The sequence below is a fragment of the Armigeres subalbatus genome, chromosome 2, assembly GCF_024139115.2.
Source record: "Armigeres subalbatus isolate Guangzhou_Male chromosome 2, GZ_Asu_2, whole genome shotgun sequence".
NCBI classification, from domain to species: Eukaryota; Metazoa; Arthropoda; class Insecta; order Diptera; family Culicidae; genus Armigeres; species Armigeres subalbatus.
In genome coordinates, this window is record NC_085140.1 from 244,065,667 (window position 1) to 244,087,949 (window position 22,283).

A 22,283-nucleotide genomic window follows, 5' to 3' on the forward strand; every position below is an offset into this window, starting at 1 on the left:
GTACTTCAATAACGAATGCCATCAAAATTTCAGCTCGAATTTTATTTTTCATCGCTTTCCTGAAACGCTGCTAAATTCAGTTGTGGGCACCTTTATTGGTTCGGTTATAGGCACTCCCTTTTTATTGACATTTTTTGTTTTTTTTTTGCATGTATAACCATCGTATATGCACTTTTTGAAACTAAGTGTTGACCGATTTACACGCAACAAGTTGCATTCGACGGGAAATTCAGTCTTATTGTTGCCATTAAAAATTTGACCTTTTAGAATTGCCTTCTGAAGTTGTTGACAAATTATCGTTTATTTTTATAGGGACCCCTCATTGAGAAGAAAAACGCGAAATTAAAAAAAAAAAAAAATTTTTTTTGCCTGTGATGTTTTAAATGAACGCAATAGACGAATTTCGCGCCAACTCGACCAGCGGTTGGCAGCACCATCTCAGAATCGAATGAAACTTGGTGGGCATAAAGATAAGGTATTTGTAAGCCACTCTGCATACTTCGTTTTTCAAAAATTGTCAAGAGTAACATTTGATTAGGGCCTAATTTTTTTTTATTGATTTTTTAAAAATCGATGTAACTCTAAAATGACAAGACCTGCAAAAAAGTGTTATATGGCGGACTGTCGTGAAATTCCTTGAAGTTTTTTGGAAAAATATCCAAAAAATAAAAATCCGATTTCCACACTGAAAAAAAATTGTTTTAAAAATTAAAATCGATATTACAAAAAAACCTCATCTCAGAAATCGATTAATTTTTTTCTGCAGATTATCTAACTTTTCTGGGAATAATATTCCTGTGACATATTCAGGGAAAAAAAGTTTTTCTGACAAAAACTTTTTTCATGTCCATATTGAGTGAAAATTTATCAGCGTGTTTTATGTCTACAGCGCCAAATATAGGTTCAGCAGCCTATCATCAACCAACGACACATTTTGGACGTTTAAAAATTTGTTTAGGAAGCAATTTCTATAACATTAATGTGGACCAACATTTGAAAAGGGCGTATATTTTTCTAGATTTCTTATATCAATGTTACACACAAATTTACAAAATTGTGATGTTTGATGGACTATTGTAAATTTGTCTGAACTGCAAAATCTGAAACATAAAAGAGCGTTTCGTTCACCGAGAAAATAAATCAATGAATGTAAAGATTAAAATTGGTTTAGCAAAAAAATACTCATTAATTTGTAAATTTACTCGAACAATGTGAAGACATTTGGGTCTTCATCTGAGTTGGAACATTTTTTAGCCAGGAATTTACTATGAGCGATTGGTATAAAATAATGAAACTTTTGTGTGCCAGTTACAGTTTTTGCTTTTTTGAATAGTTTTGAATAGTTTCCATAATCTTTGGCAAGACTTGCTCGTTTTGCCATTCGTTTGAGAGAGCCACCAATAGCTTCGCAAGGGCCTTTTCCGTGCGATGTTGCAAAAAAGTGCCATTCTGCTTCTAAGCCATGTTTTGAATTGAAAATCGACCATTTTCAACCTTCTCCTCCAAACCTCCTTCTAACTTTTTATATCAATCATTTTAAAATTGTGTATTGATTGTCACACTTATGTAATTCATGCATTTAGGTAAGCAGAGTTTAGATTTAGTTAACAACTTCAGCAAAACCAAATTGCTAGTAGTGACTACGGCGTCCTCTTCTAGCTTTCAGAGGAAATCTCCCAAATTATCTTTAAATTTTTAACATTCAGATAATTTTAAATTTTTAACTTGTTTAACATTATTTTAGATGGCTCGGAGATCCATAGTATTACATACCGACCGTCTATGATCGGCGAATCGAGGTGATGTCTGTGTTTTTGAGTGCACAAAAGCTAACCCATTTTGCGGTTCTTATCCTTATCCTTATTTGCTCCCAACTGGTTGCATTTATTGGGAAATCCTGTTTCCTATTGAAGCATATTGTTTTTTTATTGATAATTTCATTTATCGGACAATGGACTCAAAAGAAATAAAGGCAAACATACTATTTTTTGTGCAAAAAAATTAAATAGTCTAGCTATTTTATTGCCACCTATTCTCAACCATCAAGTTGCAATGCATCAAGACTGAATCAGACTATAGACTCAAAAGTTTTGGCAAAATACTATTTTTCCATATTACACCAGAAAGTCACCGATACCGCTAGGTGGATTAATCAATGTTTTTCTCCAATAAATGCTGACTACACCACTGCAGATAAAATAAAACATAAGTTTTTGTTATTTAATTGCAAATTTGATTTTTTTGTATGGTGATTCGATTATCCGGAGTGAAAATAAAATCGATACTCCGGATAATCGAGTCCGACCTGTATTACAATTTTTTATTTATTTATTTATCCTCAGACTAAGGCCGGAGTGGCCTGTGCTGCACATAAAAGGCTTCTCCATTCAGCTCGGTTCAAGGCTGCACTTCGCCAACCACGCAGTCTGCGGAGGGTCCGCAAGTCGTCCTCCACCTGATCGATCCACCTTGCCCGCTGTGCACCTCGCCTTCTTGTTCCCGTCAGATCGTTGTCGAGAACCATTTTCACCGGATTACTGTCCGACATTCTGGCTACGTGCCCGGCCCACCGCAGTCTTCCGATTTTTGCGGTGTGAACGATGGATGGTTCTCCCAACAGCTGATGCAACTCGTGGTTCATTCGCCTCCTCCACGTACCGTCCGCCATCTGCACCCCACCATAGATGGTACGCAACACTTTCCTTTCGAAAACTCCCAGTGCGCGTTGGTCCTCCACGAGCATCGTCCAGGTCTCGTGTCCGTAGAGAACTACCGGTCTTATAAGCGTTTTGTAGATAGTCAGTTTGGTACGGCGGCGAACTCTATTCGATCGGAGCGTCTTGCGGAGTCCAAAGTACGTACGATTTCCAGCCACTATGCGTCTCCGAATTTCTCTGCTGGTATCGTTATCGGCGGTCACCAGTGAGCCCAAGTACACGAATTCTTCAACCACCTCGATTCCGTCACCACCGATAGAAACTCGTGGTGGGTGGCTCACATTGACCTCTCTTGAGCCTCTTCCTATCATGTACTTCGTCTTCGACGTGTTGATGACTAGTCCAATCCGTTTAGCTTCGCTTTTCAGTCTGATGTAGGCTTCCTCCATCCTCTCAAAGTTACGTGCCATGATATCAAGGTCGTCGGCGAAGCCAAATAACTGGACGGACTTCGTGAAAGTCGTACCACTCGTGTCAATCCCTGCCCTTCGTATTACTCCTCCAAAGCGATGTTGAATAGCAGACACGAAAGACCATCACCTTGCCGTAACCCTCTACGGGTTTCGAAGGGACTCGAGAATGCCCTGAAACTCGAACTACGCACATCACCCGATCCATCGTCGCCTTGATCAACCGTATCAGTTTATCCGGAAATCCGTTTTCGTGCATTAGCTGCCATAGCTGGTCCCGATCGATTGTATCATATGCGGCTTTGAAGTCGATAAATAGATGATGTGTGGGCACGTTGTATTCGCGGCATTTCTGCAATACCTGACGTATGGCGAACACCTGGTCTGTGGTAGAGCGTTCACCCATAAATCCCGCCTGGTACTGCCCCACGAACTCTCTTGCAATTGGTGTTAGTCGACGGCATAAAATTTGGGAGAGTACCTTGTAGGCGGCGTTCAGCAATGTGATTGCGCGGTAGTTGCTGCAATCTAGCTTATCGCCCTTTTTGTAGATGGGACACACGACACCTTCCATCCACTCCTGCGGCAGAACCTTATCCTCCCAGACCTTGGTAATCACCCAGTGCAGCGCTCTAGCCAGTGCTTCACCACCGTGTTTAAACAGCTCTCCTGGTAGTTGGTAAACTCCAGGGGCTTTGTTGTTTTTCAGCCGGCCGATCTCCTCCTGGATTTCCTGGAGATTCGGAGCCGGAAGTCGCATGTCCTGCGCGCGTGCTCCTAGGTTCATTACCATACCGCCACCGTTGTCTGCCATATCGCCATTCAGGTGCTCTTCATAGTGCTGCCGCCACCTTTGGATCACCTCACGCTCGTTCGTAAGAAGGTTCCCGTTTATGTCCTTACACATATCGGGCTGTGGCACGTGGCCCTTACGTGAACGGTTCAACTTCTCATAAAACTTTCGTGCGTTATTAGCGCGGTACAGTTCCTCCGTCTCTTCACGGTCTCGATCTTCCTGCTGGCGCTTTTTCCTCCGGAAAATCGAGTTTTGTCTGTTCCGCGCCCGTTTGTATCGTGCCTCGTTCGCCCTCGTGCGGTGTTGCAGCAATCTCGCCCATGCTGCATTCTTCTCCTCAACTAACTGCTCACATTCGCCGTCATACCAGTCGTTTCTCTGATCCGGAGCCACCGTGCCTAGTGCAGCGGTTGCGGTGCTTCCAATGGCGGATCGAATATCTCTCCAGCCATCTTCAAGAGATGCTGCGCCTAGCTGTTCTTCCGTTGGGAGTGCCACTTCCAGCTGCTGCGCGTAGTCTTGGGCTAGTCTACCGTCTTGTAGCCGCCCAATGTTTAGCCGCGGCGGACGACTCCGACGCGTGTTGATCACCGTCGAGAGTTTTGAGCGCAGACATACTGCGACGAGGTAGTGGTCGGATTCAATATTCGCACTGCGGTAAGTGCGTAAGTTCGTGATGTCGAAGAAAAATTTACCGTCGATTAGAACGTGGTCGATTTGGTTTTCCGTTACTTGAATAGGTGATTTCCATGTGGCCTTGTGGATATTCTTACGGGGGAAGAAAGTGCTTCGGACTACCATTCCGCGGGAGGCTGCAAAGTTTATGCATTACAATTAAATATCACTTCAATTTCGTTTCGGCAACATTTGCCCGTTTTCAAAGCAATTATTTGTTTTTTTTTTGTAAACTCAATTGGTTTTAAGTTACTTCGATACAAAAAGTCAAAGAAAATATAAACCCTTTTCAAATGTTGGTCCACAAATATGTTAGATTATGCTAAATTGCTTCCTAAACTAATTTTTATACGCCCAAAATGTGTCGTTGGTTTATGATAGGCTGCTGAACCTATATTTGGCGCTGTAGGCATAAAACACGCTGATAAATTTTCACTCACAAGGAAAAAGTTTTTGTAAGAAAAACTTTTTTTCCTTAAATATGTCACAGGAACATTATTCTCAAAAAAGTTAGATAATTGAAATACCTATCTGCAGAAAAAATTTCATAGATTTCTGAGATGAGGTTTTTTTGTAATATCGATTTTAATTTTTTTAAACTATTTTTTTTTCAGTGTAGAAATCGGTTTTTTATTTGTTGGATATTTTTCCAAAAAACTTCAGGGAATTTCACGACAGTCCGCCATATAACACTTTTTTGCAGGTCTTGTCATTTTAGAGTTGCATCGATTTTTTAAAAATCAATTAAAAAAAATTAGGCCCTTATCAAATGTTACTCTTGACAATTTTTGAAAAACTAAGTTTGCAGAGTGGCTTAAAAATACCATATCTTTATGCCTACCAAGTTTCATTCGATTCTGAGATGGTGCTGCCAACCCCATAGAAGAGTTGGCGCGAAATTCGTCAATATATGTAAATTGATGGAAAAAATAAATCCAACTACCGAAAGTTCTATTTTGGACCCTTCTAAGTGATTGTTTTCGTTACCTTCTTCAATGCATGAGAAAGGCATCATCACTGCTAGGTGGATTAATCTAGGTTTTGTATTGTTTCATGACAATTAAACCTAATAAAATACTATTTTTCTTTGAAACTAGGTGCGTTTCATTCGTTATACTTCATTATTTGCCGGATTTTCAAAGGTGCCCACAACCAAACGACAAAACTGAAATGCCCAAAACTGCCGAATTTGCAAAATTCTCAATAAAATGTTTTAAATCGACTAGATCAAACTAATTTCTTCCCTAGTAATAAGCTTTCAATTGGTTTAAAAAAGTAGACATAATACCAACTAGAACTAAAGTAATGCTCAATTGAGGAATATGTAGGAAAATGTTGATGTGATAGTCGCTTTGATAAAAGCCGACGAGTCATCTGCACTTCCACAAGAAATCACTGGGATATTGGATATATGGGGTAGGAAGTGTGGCAGGGTTCGTTTTGGTAAACGGTCTGCCGTGTATAGCGTGTAGTTTGATTGATTTTAAACAAATACATTCAAATGAACACCAATTATTAAAATTATCGACTGCACTACAGGACAACTCAAAACTATGAGTAATACCGCTTTTGACGGAAATTGAGTAAAATTTCCATGGGAAGAAAATAGATGGCAATACAATTTTACTCAGTCATTGAGTAGGTGAATGTTAGAGTGTACACAACTGGATGCGAACTAAATTTTCACTTTCGTATTAACTTACTCACCCGCACATTGCAGGACAAAATTTCGGTGACCGGCCGACCGCTCTGCTTACTAGAGAAACACGACTGGACAACAAACAAATTTTCACTTTCTCTATGGGTCTCCGAGGCTTCTACAAAAGGTCCTTTTCGTAGTGAAAGCCTTTTGGTAAAACTTTGTTGTACGAGAAAGGCAAAAATGTATTATATCAGATAAGGATGATAGTGTTAATCAATCACTTTGATAATAAAATAGTGTAAAAAACAATGTGCTGATCACCTATTAATCCGAAAGCCATAAATTGAAGGAATTTTCTCTAGAATAATTGTAATGTTTTAGGACAAAACGGTCCTAAATCTCATGGAAACGCCATTCGAAATATGTGGCCCGTCAACGCATGATGAGGAAATGGTAGGGTGTGACGGTTGTTCGGGATGGTTTTATTCTCGTTGCGTGGGTATTGTCGAGGGCAATTTGCCGAAAAAGTGGTTCTGCCCCTGCGACGCCTGTCAGGAGATGGCCAAGGAGTCCCAAAAGAAGAAGAGCGTCAAGAAGCACCAGACCCGTAGCCAGAGAAAAGCCGATGAATCCGACAAATCCAGCAAAAATGCCTATTTGGCCGTCTCTAGTGTAGAAGCAAAGGTGCGTGCGCTGGAGGAGCGACAGAATCGGCAGATGGTGGAGTTGGAGGTGGAGATGCAGCTGCGGAAGAAGGAGAAGGAGATGGAGATGCAGCGTGCTCTAGAGCGGAAGAAGGTGGAAATGGAGTTGCAAATGCGTGCCGAAGAAGAAGAAGAAGAAGAGCAGAGGGCCTGGCAAGCCGAGATGCTTCAGAAGAAGAAGGAGCAGATGGATCGAATGAAAGCGAGTCAGAAGACATTCGAGAGGCAAATGGCGGCCATAGACAAGGAGATGGCGAATCTTTCAACTTCCAAGGTGCCCAAGCTGTCGTTGAAATATGTTGGTGACGATCTACGAGCGGGAAGTTCCAGCAAAATTCAACAAAATGTGTTGAAGCTGACCCAGAAGAACGTCAAGATGCTGGCAGAAGACGACGGGGACACCGAAGAGGAGGACGAGGATGCCGATGAGAAAGAAGAAGCGGAATCATCGAGCCGGAGCTCCCAGTCATCTCTGGAGAAGGGAGATAAATGGCGCGATTCGCGGAAGATCAGAAAGCGGGTGGTGGAGGACAGCCAAGTTGGGCTAGGACAACAGCAGACCGGACCGACAAAGGAGCAGCTGGCCGCGAGGAAGAGGTTAACATACAAGCTCCCAAAGTTCTCGGAGAAACCATCCCAGTGGCCATTGTTCTACGCGGCCTACAAAGCGTCCAACGATGCCTGTGACTATATGAACCATGAAAACCTGATGAGGCTGTAGGAAGCGCTAGAAGAGGACGTACTTGAGCTGGTGTCGGGCCAGCTACTACTGCCGGAGTCGATCCCGAGGGTACTAGAAAAGCTGCGTCGGCATTATGGTCGCCCGGAGCAACTGCTCGAGAGTTTGCTGGATAAGGCCAACAGGTTGGACCCCCCTAAGCCGGACAACCTCCGGAGCATTGTCCATTTTGGGAATACTGTGTAGCAGCTATGCGGCCATCTTGAGGCAGCCGATCTGCGGCAGCACCTCGTGAATCCGCTGCTTATTAAATCGTTGGTTGCTAAGCTGCCGGATCGGGAAAAGCGTAAGTGGGTCCACTATCGGAGGATCCGAGGAAAGACGACGCTGCGAACACTGACGGATTTCCTGATGGACATCGCAGCGGATGCATGTGAAGCCTCTAAAACGAGTTCCCCATGCCGGGAAAAGAAGTTCTAAGGAAAGGGGAGGTCTGTATCTCCACAGCGAAGCCAGCAGTTCCAATGTGACCGCAAACGAGAGACTTCTGAGACCTTGTAACTACTGTCGCGGAACGAGCCATCGACTGCGACACTGCGCGGAGTTCAAGAAGTTGCGGTACACCGAGCGCCTGAAGCTGGTAAACCGCGAAAATCTGTGTCACGTATGTCTCAACGAACACGGAGGCCAGTGCAAGTTCAAAATCCGCTGGTACATCGGCGAATGCAGGGAGTTCCACAATCCGCTGATGCAACCAGTCGGAAACGTGTTCGGGATGAGTGCGCATATCCGGACAAACTGCACGGTCATGTTCCGCATTATTCCGGTACAACTTTACTGCGGTGGGAAGTCTGCTACTGTGTTGGCGTTCCTGGACGAAGGTGTTTCTGTTACTTTGGTGGAGAAAAAGCTCGCCGATCGCCTGAGCGCGGTTGGAGTAAAAGAGCGGCTGACCATTAGATGGACCGGAAATGTCTCGAGAGTGGAAGATACGCGGAGGATGAATCTGTGGGCGTCGGGCACGAGTACCAATGAGGGCGGCAAGATGTTACTGCATACCGTCCACACTGTTGGAAAGTTGATGCTGCCACATCTGAAGTTGGACAGCGAAGAACTTGTTGCACAGTACGAGCACATGCGGGGGTTGCCGATCGAGTCATACGACGGATAGTCGCAGGTGCTCATTGGAGCGAATAATATCGACTCGTTGTGGGCACCTCAATGGAACCAATCGCGGTTCGAACCATACTCGGTTGGACGGTGTATGGGCCAAGACAATCCACCACGGTTGCCGTAGGCAACTATCTTGGTTACCATCAGCATATCACCAACGACGACCTACACGAGTTGCACAAAAGCCACTACGCGTTGGAAGAATCGGTGGTGGCGATACCCCAAAAAACAGCCGAAGAGAGACGTGCTCGAGAAATATTGGAGCGTACAACGAGACGAGTCGGAGATCGCTTCGAAACCGGGTTGTTGTGGAAGAATGATGATCCACGGTTCCCGGACAGCTTCCCAATGGCTCTGCGAAGAATGAAGCAGCTGGAGAACAAACTCGGCAAAAAAAACGTTTGCCGACAAATAGAGGAATACCAGCAGAAAGGGTACGCACATGTCGCTACCGCCAAAGAACCGGCAGGTACCCCCTCAGATCGGGCCTGGTATCTACCTCTCAACATCGTTCACAATCCGAAGAAGCCCGGAAAGATTCGTCTCGTTTGGGACGCTGCAGCGACGGTGAGAGGTGTTAGCCTTAACTCTCAGTTGCTGTCAGGACCGAAAATGCTCGTTCCACTAGCCGAAGTCCTCTCCGGTTTCCGCGAATGGCGGATTGCTTCCGGTGGCTACTTGAAGGAGATGTCATGGACGTAGCGACTTTCGGGTCGACAAGTTCCCTATGCTCGGCGCAGTTTGTGAAGAACCGGAACGCAGAGGAGTTTGCTGCATCGGCGGCGATTATCAACCGCCATTACGTCGACGACTATTTTGATAGCGTCGACAATGTGGAAGCGGCCATTAAGCTGATGAAGGACGTTAGATTGATCCATCTGAAAGCAGGATTCAAGATCCGGAACGGGGTTTCGAATTCGCTTGTGTTTCTACGGAGTCTGGGGGACGAAAAGTCGGCCTTGCCAATAAACTTCTGCCGTGACAAGCAAACGCTGAAGGAAAGGGATTTGGGAGTAATTTGGGACCCTAACCCGATCAATAATGCATAACAAAATTATAACAAGGGGAGTTATTTATTTCAGAAAAATATTGTAACAAAATGAGTTATAAATTTTGCTGGTTAGTTGTTAAAATAACAAAAATTATATCAAAAATACCTCTAGCCATAACACAATTAAAACAGAGGTTGATACCTTCATATCAACATTATAACAAACGTTGATATAATTTTTCTGTACAAAAATCTACTTTCAAGGTAATTGCCTACATCACGGATAGAAAGCTGGTACACTACCACGACGGATTTCCATCCATAATGTAGGCAATTAACTTTGTTCCAGCTATGCATTAATATCGAGCGGGTTCAAGTTATACTGAAGGTGATTACCTCCGATTTTGTTTCCAATGTCTACAAAAAATGTAGGCAATTATTTTGTGAAAACAATCATATCTAATGTTGTTATAATTTTGATATGAAATAATACTGGCCGAAGACACATTTATAACGAATTATCTAATTATAACACACGTTGTTTTAAATAACAACCATTGATATAATTGAGATATAATTTTGTTATGCATTCCTGATCGGGAAAGCGGACGAGTTTTCATTCTCGACAATGCATCGGGAAGAGTTGCAGCCGTACCTCCTGGGGGGAAAGCGACCGACAAACCGGCTTGTCGCAAGCTGTGTGATGGGGTTTTTTGATCCGTTGTTCTTGTTGCATACTGATTCGCGCCAAACAGTTGATTTAATCGAAATACCTTCAAAATACACGCTTGACAGCTCTAAAACATATTTCATTACCCTTGGTGCCTGAGGTTACCTGAGAGCTGCTATGAAAAACATCATTCAAGATGCATCTTACAATAGCTTAAGAAACAACACATTTTCCCTCAACTCCTCGACTAATAGTATGGTCAAACAGTAAACTTAAACTCTGCCTTGGCCAATCGTGCCAACCGACTATTGCATAGACGATCTGAAGAGAGCTCAGCATTGTCGCTGCTTTTTTCCTTAATTTATTCAAAAGATCTTCACGTACAGGTGCCCACCAACTGCCACTTCAAAGCGTCAATTATACCCGTTCTGTGGTGGCATACATGATGCCAGCAAATCATAATCCAACACCTATAATTACCACTAAATTACCATCGATAAATTATTCAGGCTCTCACTCACGTACGCTGTAGTGAGGTGGAAAATTGCATATTCAATAAGTGTAGATAAATCTCGCACTACAGGGAATGGTACCATCTAAAAGTAAACGTAAAACGGAACGGCCTTTGTTAACGCTAATCAAATGAATCGACTGATTTACAATCAGGCTTTGCATTCCTCATAGTTAATTAGATATGGATCAACGATTACATGCGGCCATCTTATCATGATGCATCCTTCCTTATATTAAAGCGTGTTATGTCATTAATGAAGCTAAAAATCTTAATAAAGCATCGATAGCTCATAAGAATCTTCAAAATTCTTATGAAGAAAATTAGTCCAAATAGATTACTAAGATTCCTAGAAGAAGAAACTGAGTAAGTAATTGCTCCATAGCAAGTTGAGCTGTGCGTTGTTGTTCGACATTTGGAAATTGTTCACAATCAATGCAATGAATGCACCAAATCAGTTTAAGTGTACAAACGCCTGTCACGCGTTTTGGATTAAGGTCAATATTTTATAAATGTAAAACAAAATAGGTCTAAAATTTATTGCAAATCTTAATTTATTTGCATTTTTTTATTATTATTTTTTGTTTATATATCACGTAACAAGCATAAACGTTGATTTGCTTTTACGAACAAAGTTGAACTCAAACAGATTTTGTACGTAACAAGCGCAAGTTACCTCAAGCAGCTTCCAAACAACAGTGCTAAGAACCCACTACGCACCGTCCAAGTGAAGTTCAATTTGGCCACTTTAGTTAGTGCGCAGGCTCGCACGCTTATGTTGGTTGCTGCAACTGAGATGAGTGATTCTCACATTAGCATTTGAGTTCAACACCATTCCGAAGCGGTTGGTTGTCAGTTCGATGAGCAGCTGACAAAGTGTTTCCACTTTTCGCCCAAGGATTTTGCACCTATGAGCTCTGCGCAAAACCAATAGCCACCGGATAAAGTAATTTAAGTCGCCTTTCCTCATATGTAGGGGTTGTGACGCTAATTGCATTATATGGTTTGCAAAAATAAACCACTATCTAAACTGTATAAATAAGCGACCTTCCTTATCCGTGCGATAAAATGCAAAGCAAGGTTTCATGCTCAAGGTAACAGGGATCGATTCCCGGCCCGATCTAAGAAATTTTCGGGTTGGAAATTTTTGGGCCCAGGGTATCATCATGTAAACTTCACAATATTCGAATGCAAAAATGATAACTTGGCCTAGAAACCTCGCAGTTCAAAAATGTGGAAGTGCCTAATGAATACTACTAGGCGCAATGTCCCCGTGAGGGATGTAATGCCAATAAGAAGAAGGAGAATTAAGCGACACTGCTGTGTCGTATAATTTCCCGAATCTTGACTCTCGTCTGTTAATAAAAGTTTATATGGATAGATATTTGCATGCTGTTCAGAATCTTGAAGTAATTTTATCCTGAAACAAGGTTAATCTCCGAAACTAATTGACGATTTATGTTTCGCTATGTTTACTACAAATAATAAAGGTTAAATAAAAATATTCTAGTTATATAGGATTCTTACACTACAAGTTATTTGTACTGAACATCGACTGTTCAAAATTCCAGCTATAAGAAAACCACCTAAAGACTGTTTCGCCTAAGCTCACCATTATCTCTGAAATATCCACCACGGGAAAGTATATGCTCTCTTCTTTCTTGTCGTGGGTAAACTAAAATGTTCTATCAGGGGATCTAAAACATGTTTTAATTCTTTTCGGTATTTTTAGTGTAAACTCCATAGAAATCTCGAATGATAGCCGATTTAACCCTATCAAAAATGTATGAAAAAAATGACCCTCGATGGGGGTTTCGATTTTTCGTTTCGATAAGATCAAAGCAAGCGGTTTTCGGGCCAATTTAGAATCTATTTTCGTTGATGAGGAGCATCTTTCACCCATCAATCTTTCTTTAAAGCTAGTTTTGGAAGATAAACGAAAATCGTGCAAATTAGATGAAATTCCTTTTTCGTTTCATTGCTTGTTGTACCTCTCACTCACTTTTCGCGAGAATTATCACAGAACAAAAGTGTATGGCCGCAGCAGGATTCGAACCAAGAATATTAACAATAGGAGCCGTAGGGATGCGTCCCCTCTAACCACATCACCAAGCTGTCAGGAGCCGTAGGGATGCGTCCCCTCTAACCACATCACCAAGTCAGGTTATATGTTCGACATTAGCTACTTCCTGTTGCATTGGTGATAACACGAAAGGCCAGGGTATGTAAGAGAACAAGCGAACCAATTTTCCGCGGCAATCGAAGTTATTGAAAAATGGTTTTAACTTTCCAGGCTGTTTTGACGTAGGACTTACGTCTTTCTTTACTATACTGGGTGTCCTTCAGATTTTTGGAAATCGAGAGCGTTACGCTGGAAAGAAAGATTTTGAACATTACTAGCGCCTTTATCTTTCGATGGATTTTTAAGATTTATATATCAATCGACTCGGACACTCTCCACCATTTTGCCTATTTCATTGAAACTTAAGATTATCAACAATAAGCTATTGAAAATTTCAATTCTTGTCAAAGCCAGTAAAAAATTCATATATAACCAATCCCGTGCATTCCTAACACGGACATCAGAATGCGGTATGTCACGGGCCTTCGGGGGTACCGGTAAATTTTTTTTTCATGTATAAAAGAAGCAGTGCCTGCCGTGTACGAGTCATTACAATTTGTGACAGCAGCGCGTACTGACGTGCTTTTTGCTCGCTCATTTTTCGTTTCGTTCGTTCGTTTACCTACACAATGGCAGCATGTAGTCACCAGCGGTAGAACTGCCGGTGGGTCTGCGAATATGCATGAAAGAAGTGGGCGCATTTTTTTGTCATTCTGTGCTTGATGATGGTCGGATGCAGTGGTGTCGGTTGCGAGGGATGCAATCGTCCATCGTATCGCTCGGAGTTCACGGCTAGAGGCCGATGATGGCCAAGGCAGCGAGGGCAGCGGTGGTGGATGAAGAAGAATAAAATGAGAGAGCTTTGGTCTGCTCATCCATGAAAAGTGATTGGTTTCATAATACACATGATCCCGGGATGGGTACGAGTCATGTCATATGACTGACTATATGTTAAGTTGTGCTTGGTACTAAACGACACGTATATTAAAACATGGTGATATACTATAACTTACTTATACTATACTTACGGGCCCTCCTTAGCCGTGCGGTAAGACGCGCGTCTACAAAGCAAGACCATGCTGAGGGTGGCTGGGTTCGATTCCCAGTGCCGGTCTAGGCAGTTTTCGGATTGGAAATTGTCTCGACTTCCCTGGGCATAAAAGTATCATCGTGTTAGCCTCATGATATACGAATGCAAAAATGGTAACCTGGCTTAGAAACCTCGCAGTTAATAACTGTGGAAGTGCTTAATGAACACTAAGCTGTTAGGCGGCTCTGTCCCAGTGTGGGGATGTAATGCCAATAAGAAGAAGAAGAAGAAGATATACTAGAACAGTTCTGATTCCCCAGCAAAATAAAATCAACACTGATCAAAATAAAAATTTAATTACAATAATTATTTTCATTTATTTGCAAAAGGCATAAGCAAATAAAGATGCACAATCAGCAATAGTGTTAATATCCATTTAAGATTCGAAAATTTCGCTGTGTTTTAAAAAAAAAGCCGCAAAAAATAGTTTCCAGAAGAATATTTAAATAAACTTTATCTTATTCTTTGTTTTTCATTTTCTGAGAAATTGTGTTATTAAACTTGACGTAGACTCGGAGTTTGGAATCAAAACATTTAATAATTTTTGGTTGACGTATTAGCTGTACCTCCTCTATTATAGTAGGGTTACTGCTCCTTGACTTGGTTCAAATTGTTGTGATTTTTTCAGCAGTAAGCACGCATGTTAGCAAAAAGAAGCAACGAAATTGGTGCTGTATTTTTTTGTTTGGAAAACGGGACAGTTCCCCTAAAATAGCACATTTTTAAACTTCAAATACTATCATCAATAAGATATCTATAAATGCCCTACATTTGCTTGAGTAAAGCAATTCTAATTATGTATTTAATTATTAGTTTTATTTCCAGAAGTTTTGAATAAACAAGTTGCTAATAATTCTACAAAGCATGGAAGTTGTCGTTTCCAATATCAATACCTAGAATCAAACTCCATAGATCCAAAAGTTAAATGTAAATACGTAACGTTTATACAAGTCCTACGTCTACTCGCGGTTATGTTGAAAACATTACCCATTCCTTTTTTTCTTTCCCGAAAAGCGATTTCTCCACGAAACTTTTCGTGAGGGAGCATCCTGTGCTCTTGAGATTGAGTAAGCATTACGAACTCTGCCCTCGAAAGTACATTTTAAAAATGAACTGACGCGGAAGAGGAAAACCTATAGTTTCGTGTAGTGAGTGTTTTAGAGTTACTGAATTTTTGAAAATAAACCTCTTTGGACAAAGACACCGTGCCCTAGAACACAATATGATGATTATCGTAACTGGCCATGGCATAAGAGGATTTTCTGATTAGCATACGGGTTTATTTTTTTTAGTTTACACACTTAGTGTCTATTTCTGCAGCTCGGCAAAAATCCGCACAGCCGTGCTCCAGCAAAATGAAAAACTGATATTTCGGCAAAAATGTCGTTTGTTAGCTGATTTTCGTCAAATTATTTGCTGATTTTCAGCAACTTTGACAGAAATCTCGGCAAAAAACATGTTTGCTGGGGCACGGCTGTGCGAATCTCGGTAAAAGTTCAACATTTTGCTGAGATCCCGGTAAAAAAAATTAAGTGTGTATCTTCAACATCATCAACTTTAACGAATAATAACTCAAGGTCAAGAGCGAACCATAGTAGGACCAAGTTTTCTGCTGAGAACGCAAAGTAGTTTGTAAACCTCTAAACTTCATTGTGTGCTCCCACGTATACTCGCCGATGTGCTGAAGGGCCGAGGATTCGGCATCGTAGCGCTGCATGAGATGTGTTGAAAGGGACCAATGATGCAAACGTTTCGAGGTAATCATATCTTCTGCCCGAGATGTGGAAACCCTCACGACCTGGGAACAGCTTCCATAGTAATGGACGATTTGCAGAGTCACGTGCTTAGTTGGCGCCGATCAATGATTGAATGTGTAGTTTGATATTTAAAGTCCAGTACTTACACTTCAGTATAGTCAAATTCCATATCCCACAGTCATGATAGGGCTGCATTCTCCGCGCAGTTCGAACATGGGCACGAGCTGCTCAAATCAACGACGAAATCATCAAACGCTCCGGTTGTTCAGGAAAATGAGTTTAGACCGACTATTGGAACGTACAGCGCCCACGAAAACGGCCTACGACCAATTGATTTCGATGCCTTATGCAGCACCTACTTTCAGCACAGCCTTCCGTATCGGTACACCTGGAGATCACTACTGCAGACAGAATCGACCACGTTCTGATTGATGGACGGCACTTTTTCGACATTATCAACGTCTGGACCTCCTTGGTCTAGCGTTAAGATGCGCTGCTATAAAGCAAGACCATGCTGAGGGTGGGCGTCACCAAGATCGACATAGGCGCACGGATCAAGAAAGCAAGGGCTGCCTTTGCGAGTTTAAGAAATATCTGGAAAAACAGGCAGATAAGTGAACGCACCAAAATACGAATTTTCAACTCTAACTTGAAATCTGTGCTGTTATACGCTAGCGAAACATGGTGTGTATCAGTGGAGAACACTCAACGGCTGCAGGTGTTCATTAACAGATGCCTGCGGTATATAATTCGGGCCTGGTGGCCTCACAACTGGATCTCAAACAACGAGCTCCATCGTCGTTGTCACCAGAGGCCGGTAACAACAGAAAGTCGGGATCGGAAGTGGGGCTGGGTCGGCCACACTCTACGTAGGGGCGGAAACGTAATCTGTAAACAAGCATTAGACTGGAACCCAGCGGGACATCGCAGCAGAGACAGACCCAGAGGCTCATGGCGGCGAAGCCTCAATAAAGAAATAAAAGAAGTCGACCGAAATCTAACCTGGCAACAGGTTAAAGCGATAGCTGGGCAACGCTCAGGATGGAGATCTTTCAAGTCGGCCCTTTGCACCACCGGAGGTGTACAGGATTCATAAGTAAAAGTAAAATGCTGAGGGTGGCTGGGTTCGATTCCCGGGGCCGGTCTAGGCAATTTTCGGTTTGGAAATTGTCTCGACTTCCCTGGGCATAAAAGTATCATCGTGTTAGCCTCATGGTTAGGGTGGCTCAAAAAACACTTTTTCAAATTTTCTGATGGGCCTAATGGGCTAGTAACTTAGTCGGGGAAACTCTAATCGTCTCGCGGTTTTCTGCATAACATTATGTATTAAATTCTTCAAGATCTGAATGAGTATCAAAGTTCTCCATGGTAAGTTGTGCCGTCCAACTGCAAATCACTGTTTTTGGATGTTTCTGCATACATTTTTTCATGTAAACTTCCAACGAGTTTAACACCGCCTAAACGTTGACCGATTTGGCTGAAATTTTGTCCAGAGTATCAGGGCATCAAGTAGAACTGAATAAGAAAATTGAAAAAAAAAATCCCATACTATTTTGAGCCACCCTACTCATGATATACGAATGCATAAATGGTAACTTGGCTTAGAAACCTCAAGGTTAATAACTGTGGAACTGCTGAATGAACACTAAGCAGCGAGGCTGTAATGTCACAGGGGGGGATGTAATGCCAATAAGAAGAAGAACGTCAGGACATATCGTGGCGCTAGCATCGATGCTGCCAGGTGGGAGCAACACTTCGAGACTTTGGTGAATAGTGGAAGTGACGGTGTATCGATGAGCAAAATAAATATTAGCGACGATGGACAAGCTGTGGAGTCGCCTACACTAGATGAGGTTATAAAAGCTATTTAAGGGCTGAAAAACAATAAGGCTGCGGGGAAGGACTAGCTCCCGGAAGTACACTTCTGAACTTCTCAAACATGGGAGTGAGCAGCTTTATGAAGTACTGAACCATATTGTGTCGAAAATATGGGAAGACGAGGAATTGCCTGCTATCTGGCTGGATGGCCTCATTTGCCCTCTTTTTAAGAAAGGGCACAGACTGGAGTGCGCCAATTACCGAGGAATAACCCTCCTTAATACAGCGTACAAAATTATGTCCCGTATTCTGTTCAACAGATTGTGACCGCTTGAAGAGTCCTTCCTCGGCGAATACCAAGCAGGTTTTCATGAGGGCCGATCAACACCTGAGACAAATCCTTAATAAATTCCGGGAATACAACTTGCAGACACATCATCTGTTTATTGATTTCAAGGTGGCGTACGATTCAGTGAAACCTAATGAATTATGGCAAATTATGCTTGAAAATGCTTTTCCTACGAAACTGATACGGCTGATTCGTATAACGTTGGACGGATCGAAATCAAGTGTAAGGGTTGCGAATGAAATATTAACGTCATTTGTTATCTAATGTGGCGACCCCAACTGCTTAAATTCCTTCAGGAGGATTCGTCACAATCTTTTATGCTGAGTCGGTTTACCTTGGCACTGACCCGCTCTAGAAAAAAGTTTTGCGCCCTGCACAGGGTTTTGTTTGTCTGTTTACTTTTGCCCGTCGGTAGAGGGCTGTACACCTCAAAGCAGGTTGATGCACTCTCGAATCTACTGTTCAATATAGCGCTCGAGGGAGCGATTAGGAGAGCTGGTGTGCAAAGAAGGGTCACCATTATCACAAAATCACATATGCTCCTGGGATTTGCGGACGATATCGATATTATCGGGATTGATCGCCATGCCGTGGAAGAGGCTGTTGTGCCTTTTAAGAGGGAGACAGCGAGGATTGGACTCACGATCAATACCAGCAAACGAAGTACATGGTCGCTGGCAATCAACGTTTGTTCATTAGTGGTGGTGGTAGCGAAATGGTACTGGATGGTGAAAAAATTGAAGTGGTGGAAAAATTTGTGTGTCTTGGAACATTAGTGACGTGCGATAATGATGTTACCCGCGAGGTGACTTATTACGGACTTCGTACCCAGCTTTAGTCTCGTAATCTGCAAATGAAGACAAAATTCGCGCTGTATACTACTCTGCTTCTTCTGGTGGCTTTATACGGCCATGAAACATGGACATTGAAGGAGGCTGATCGGAAAGCTTTCGGAGTGTTTGAGCGTAAAGTACTGCGGACAATACTCGGCGGTAAACAGGAGAACGGTATCTGGCGGCATCGCAAGAATCACGAGTTGTACCAGGTGTAATAAGAGCTGTATATTGTTAAGCTTATACAACACGGCAGACTACGGTGGGCTGGACACGTTGTTCGTTTGCCGGAAGAACGTCAAGCGAAGATAATATTTAATAGAGAACCCAAAAGAGGCTGCAGGTTTCGTGGAAGGCCGCGTACACGATGGCTTTTTGCATTGAAGAGGGCCTGAGGGCGCTCAATGTTCCGGGCAACTGGAAGCGATTGGCCCAGGATCGAGTCCAGTGGAGAAGGATACCCCATTCGGTTCATCGAAGAGCTGTAGCTTATCAAGTATCAAGTAAGTATCGACTTTGATCGCTATCTGGTAATAGTTAAACTGCGTCCACAACTATCCGTCATCAACAATGTACAGTACTGACGGCCGGCCCGGTACGACCTAGCTGAAGAAACCTGATGTCGCCACGGCATACGCGCTACATCTCGAGGAAACGTTGCCGGAAAAGGGTGAGCTTGATGAGACCCCTCTTGAGGACTATTGGAATATAGTTACCGCAGCCATCAACAACAAAGCAGAAAGCAACATGTGTATGTAGGACTATATCAACGGAACTATTTGTTCAAAAAAAGAGCACTGACATCTAAAGGAGAAGAAGGACCCAGTTCGGGTGGTCACGTTGCAGCAACGGACCCGACCTAATGTGGGACGCTATAGACAGGCCCGATTTTCAATAATAGCTATGCCTTTCTTAAGAAACACGCAAGTTCTATCAAAAGCTCAATGCATCCCACAAAGTTTTCTTGCCGTGTGCCGAGATGTGCATGGATAAGGATGACGGACGAACATGAGGTGACCGAAAGGTGGAAACATCACTTAGAGAAACAATTAAATAGCGCTGTGAGTACAGGTAGCATAGGTGACGACCTCGCCTGCTCAAAAGACTATGGAAACCAATCAGACTCCGTCTTAAGGGAAGTTAAGCATGCCATCCAACAGCCAAAGAACAATAAAGCAGCTGATAAAGATGATATCGGACACCCTGTACGAAATCCTGTGAACCCTCAACAAAAGGCAAGGTGTCTTTATAAGCCTTGATTCGAATGAGTATCCTTTTCTTCAATGCCTACCAATGTCCGTGAAATTAGCGCTCATTGTACTGCTTAATTTACTTAATACTTATGGACCCTGTACACCCCGAGTGGTGCAAAGGGGGCGATGCCCTTCGATCGTCCCAACCTGTTGCTAAGTTAAACTTTGGTGAATATTTTTTTATTTCTTTATCTAGACTACGCCGCCGTGAGCCTCTGGTTCTGATTTTGCTGCGATGTCTGGCTGGGTTCCAGTCCAATACTTGTTTGAAGATATCATTTCCGGCCCCTCGTATGGCCATAATCCAGCCCCACTCTCGTTTCCGATTTGACCAACCACCTGAAGAGCTGTTTAAATATACGGTGGTGATGCACTGGCTAGAGCACTGTACTGGGCCCTTACCTAGGTTTGGGGGGATGAGGTGCTGCCGCAGGAGTAGATGGAAGATATCGTGTTTTCCATCTCAAAAAGGGCAAAAAGCTGGATTGAAGCAACACCGCGCAACTACATTGCTGAACGCCACCTACAAGGTACTCAACCAAATTTTATGCCGTTGACTAACCCCAATTGCAAGAAAGTTCGTAGGGCAGTACAAGGCGAGATTTATGGGTGAACGCTCTACCACAGACCAGGTGCCCGCCGTACGTCAGGTATTGCAGAAATGCCATGAATACACGTGCCCACACATCGACATCAAAGCCGCATATGATTCAATCGGTCGGGACCAGCTATGACAGCTAATGCACGAAAACGGATTAATAAATTTATACGGTTGATCAAGGCGACGCACGGTGGATTGGGTGATGTGCGTAGCTCAAGACAAAATTTTCAAAACGACTTATCTGCTTTTGTAAACAAAGTTTTAAACGACGATTTGACCTTCACCTACCTATTGGTGGTGTTGGTTTGCGTGGGAGAGCTATCAGATTCGTCAAATCGTCGTTTGAATCTTTGTTTACAAAAGCAGATAAGTCGTTTTGAAAATTTTGTCTTGAGTTAGAGTCTCAGGGGTTACGGCAAGGTGATGGTCTTTCATGCCTGCTATTCAACATCGCTTTGGAAGGAGTAATACGAAGGGCAGGGATTAACACGAGTGGTACGATTCTCACGAAGTCCGTTAAGCTATTTTGTTTTGCCGACGACATTGATATTATAGCACAAAACTTTCAGAAGATGGAGGATGCCTACATCAGACTAAAAGGGAAGCTTAACGGATAGGACTAGTCATCAACACATCGAAGACGAAGTACATGATAGGATGAGGCGCAAGAGGACAATGTAAGTCACCCACCACTAGTTTGTATCGGTGGGTTGGTGGTTGGTGGTCTAGGTGGTTGGAGAATTCGTGCACTTGAACTCACTAGTGACCTCCGATAACGACACCACCAAAGTACGTACTTTGGACTTCACAAAGTGCTCCGATCAAATAGAGTTCGCCACAGTACCACACTGACAATCCACAAAACGTATATTAGACCGATAGTTCTCTTCCGGCACGAGACCTGGACGATGCTCGTGCAGGACAAACGCGCACTTGGAGTTTTCGAAAGGAAAGTACTGCGTACCATCTTTGGTGGGGTGCAGATGACAGACGGTACGTGGAGTAGGCGAATGAAACACAAGTTGCATCAGCTGTTGGGAGAACCATCCATCGTTCACACCGCGAAAATCGTAATACTGCGGTGGGCTGGGCACTTAGCCAGAATGTCGGACAGTAATCCGATGAAAATGATTCTCGACAACCATTCGACGGGAACAGGAAGCGAGCAAGATGGACTGATCAACTGGAGGACGACGATTTGCAGACTGCGTGGTTGACCAACAGTATAGAAAAAGAATAGAATTAGGAAATCCTTCATTTTTTGACGTAGGACTACGTCTGTCTTTTCTATATTGGAATACACTTTGCGATTGCGAAAATCTGAGACCGTCACGAAAATATGATAGACTTTGAACGTTAATATCTCAGCCGGTTTTCGATGGATTTCCAATATTTTTGAACCATTCGATCAAGGATAAGTCAGCGCTTCATTTTAAAATACAGATTTCAACTATTTATTATTGAAAATTGGCAAACAGTTTTGAACCAGCAA

General features: G+C 42.8%; 2 protein-coding genes across 11 annotated transcripts in view; both read left to right on the forward strand.

Moving 5' to 3' along the window:
• Window positions 1–22,283, forward strand: part of LOC134212018 (dual oxidase maturation factor 1) — a 317,312-nt gene that overhangs the window by 213,569 nt on the left and 81,460 nt on the right. The gene's annotated exons all lie outside the window — the stretch shown is intronic.
• LOC134209642 (uncharacterized) lies at window positions 6,691–7,665 on the forward strand. Its single transcript, XM_062685635.1, has one exon. The coding sequence runs from the start codon at window positions 6,691–6,693 to the stop codon at window positions 7,663–7,665; it is 975 nt and encodes a 324-aa protein (XP_062541619.1).

Bases quoted from the DNA above. Each gene is read 5' to 3' on its own strand.
- LOC134209642 (XM_062685635.1), top strand. From the start codon at position 6,691: ATGGTAGGGTGTGACGGTTGTTCGGGATGGTTTTATTCTCGTTGCGTG.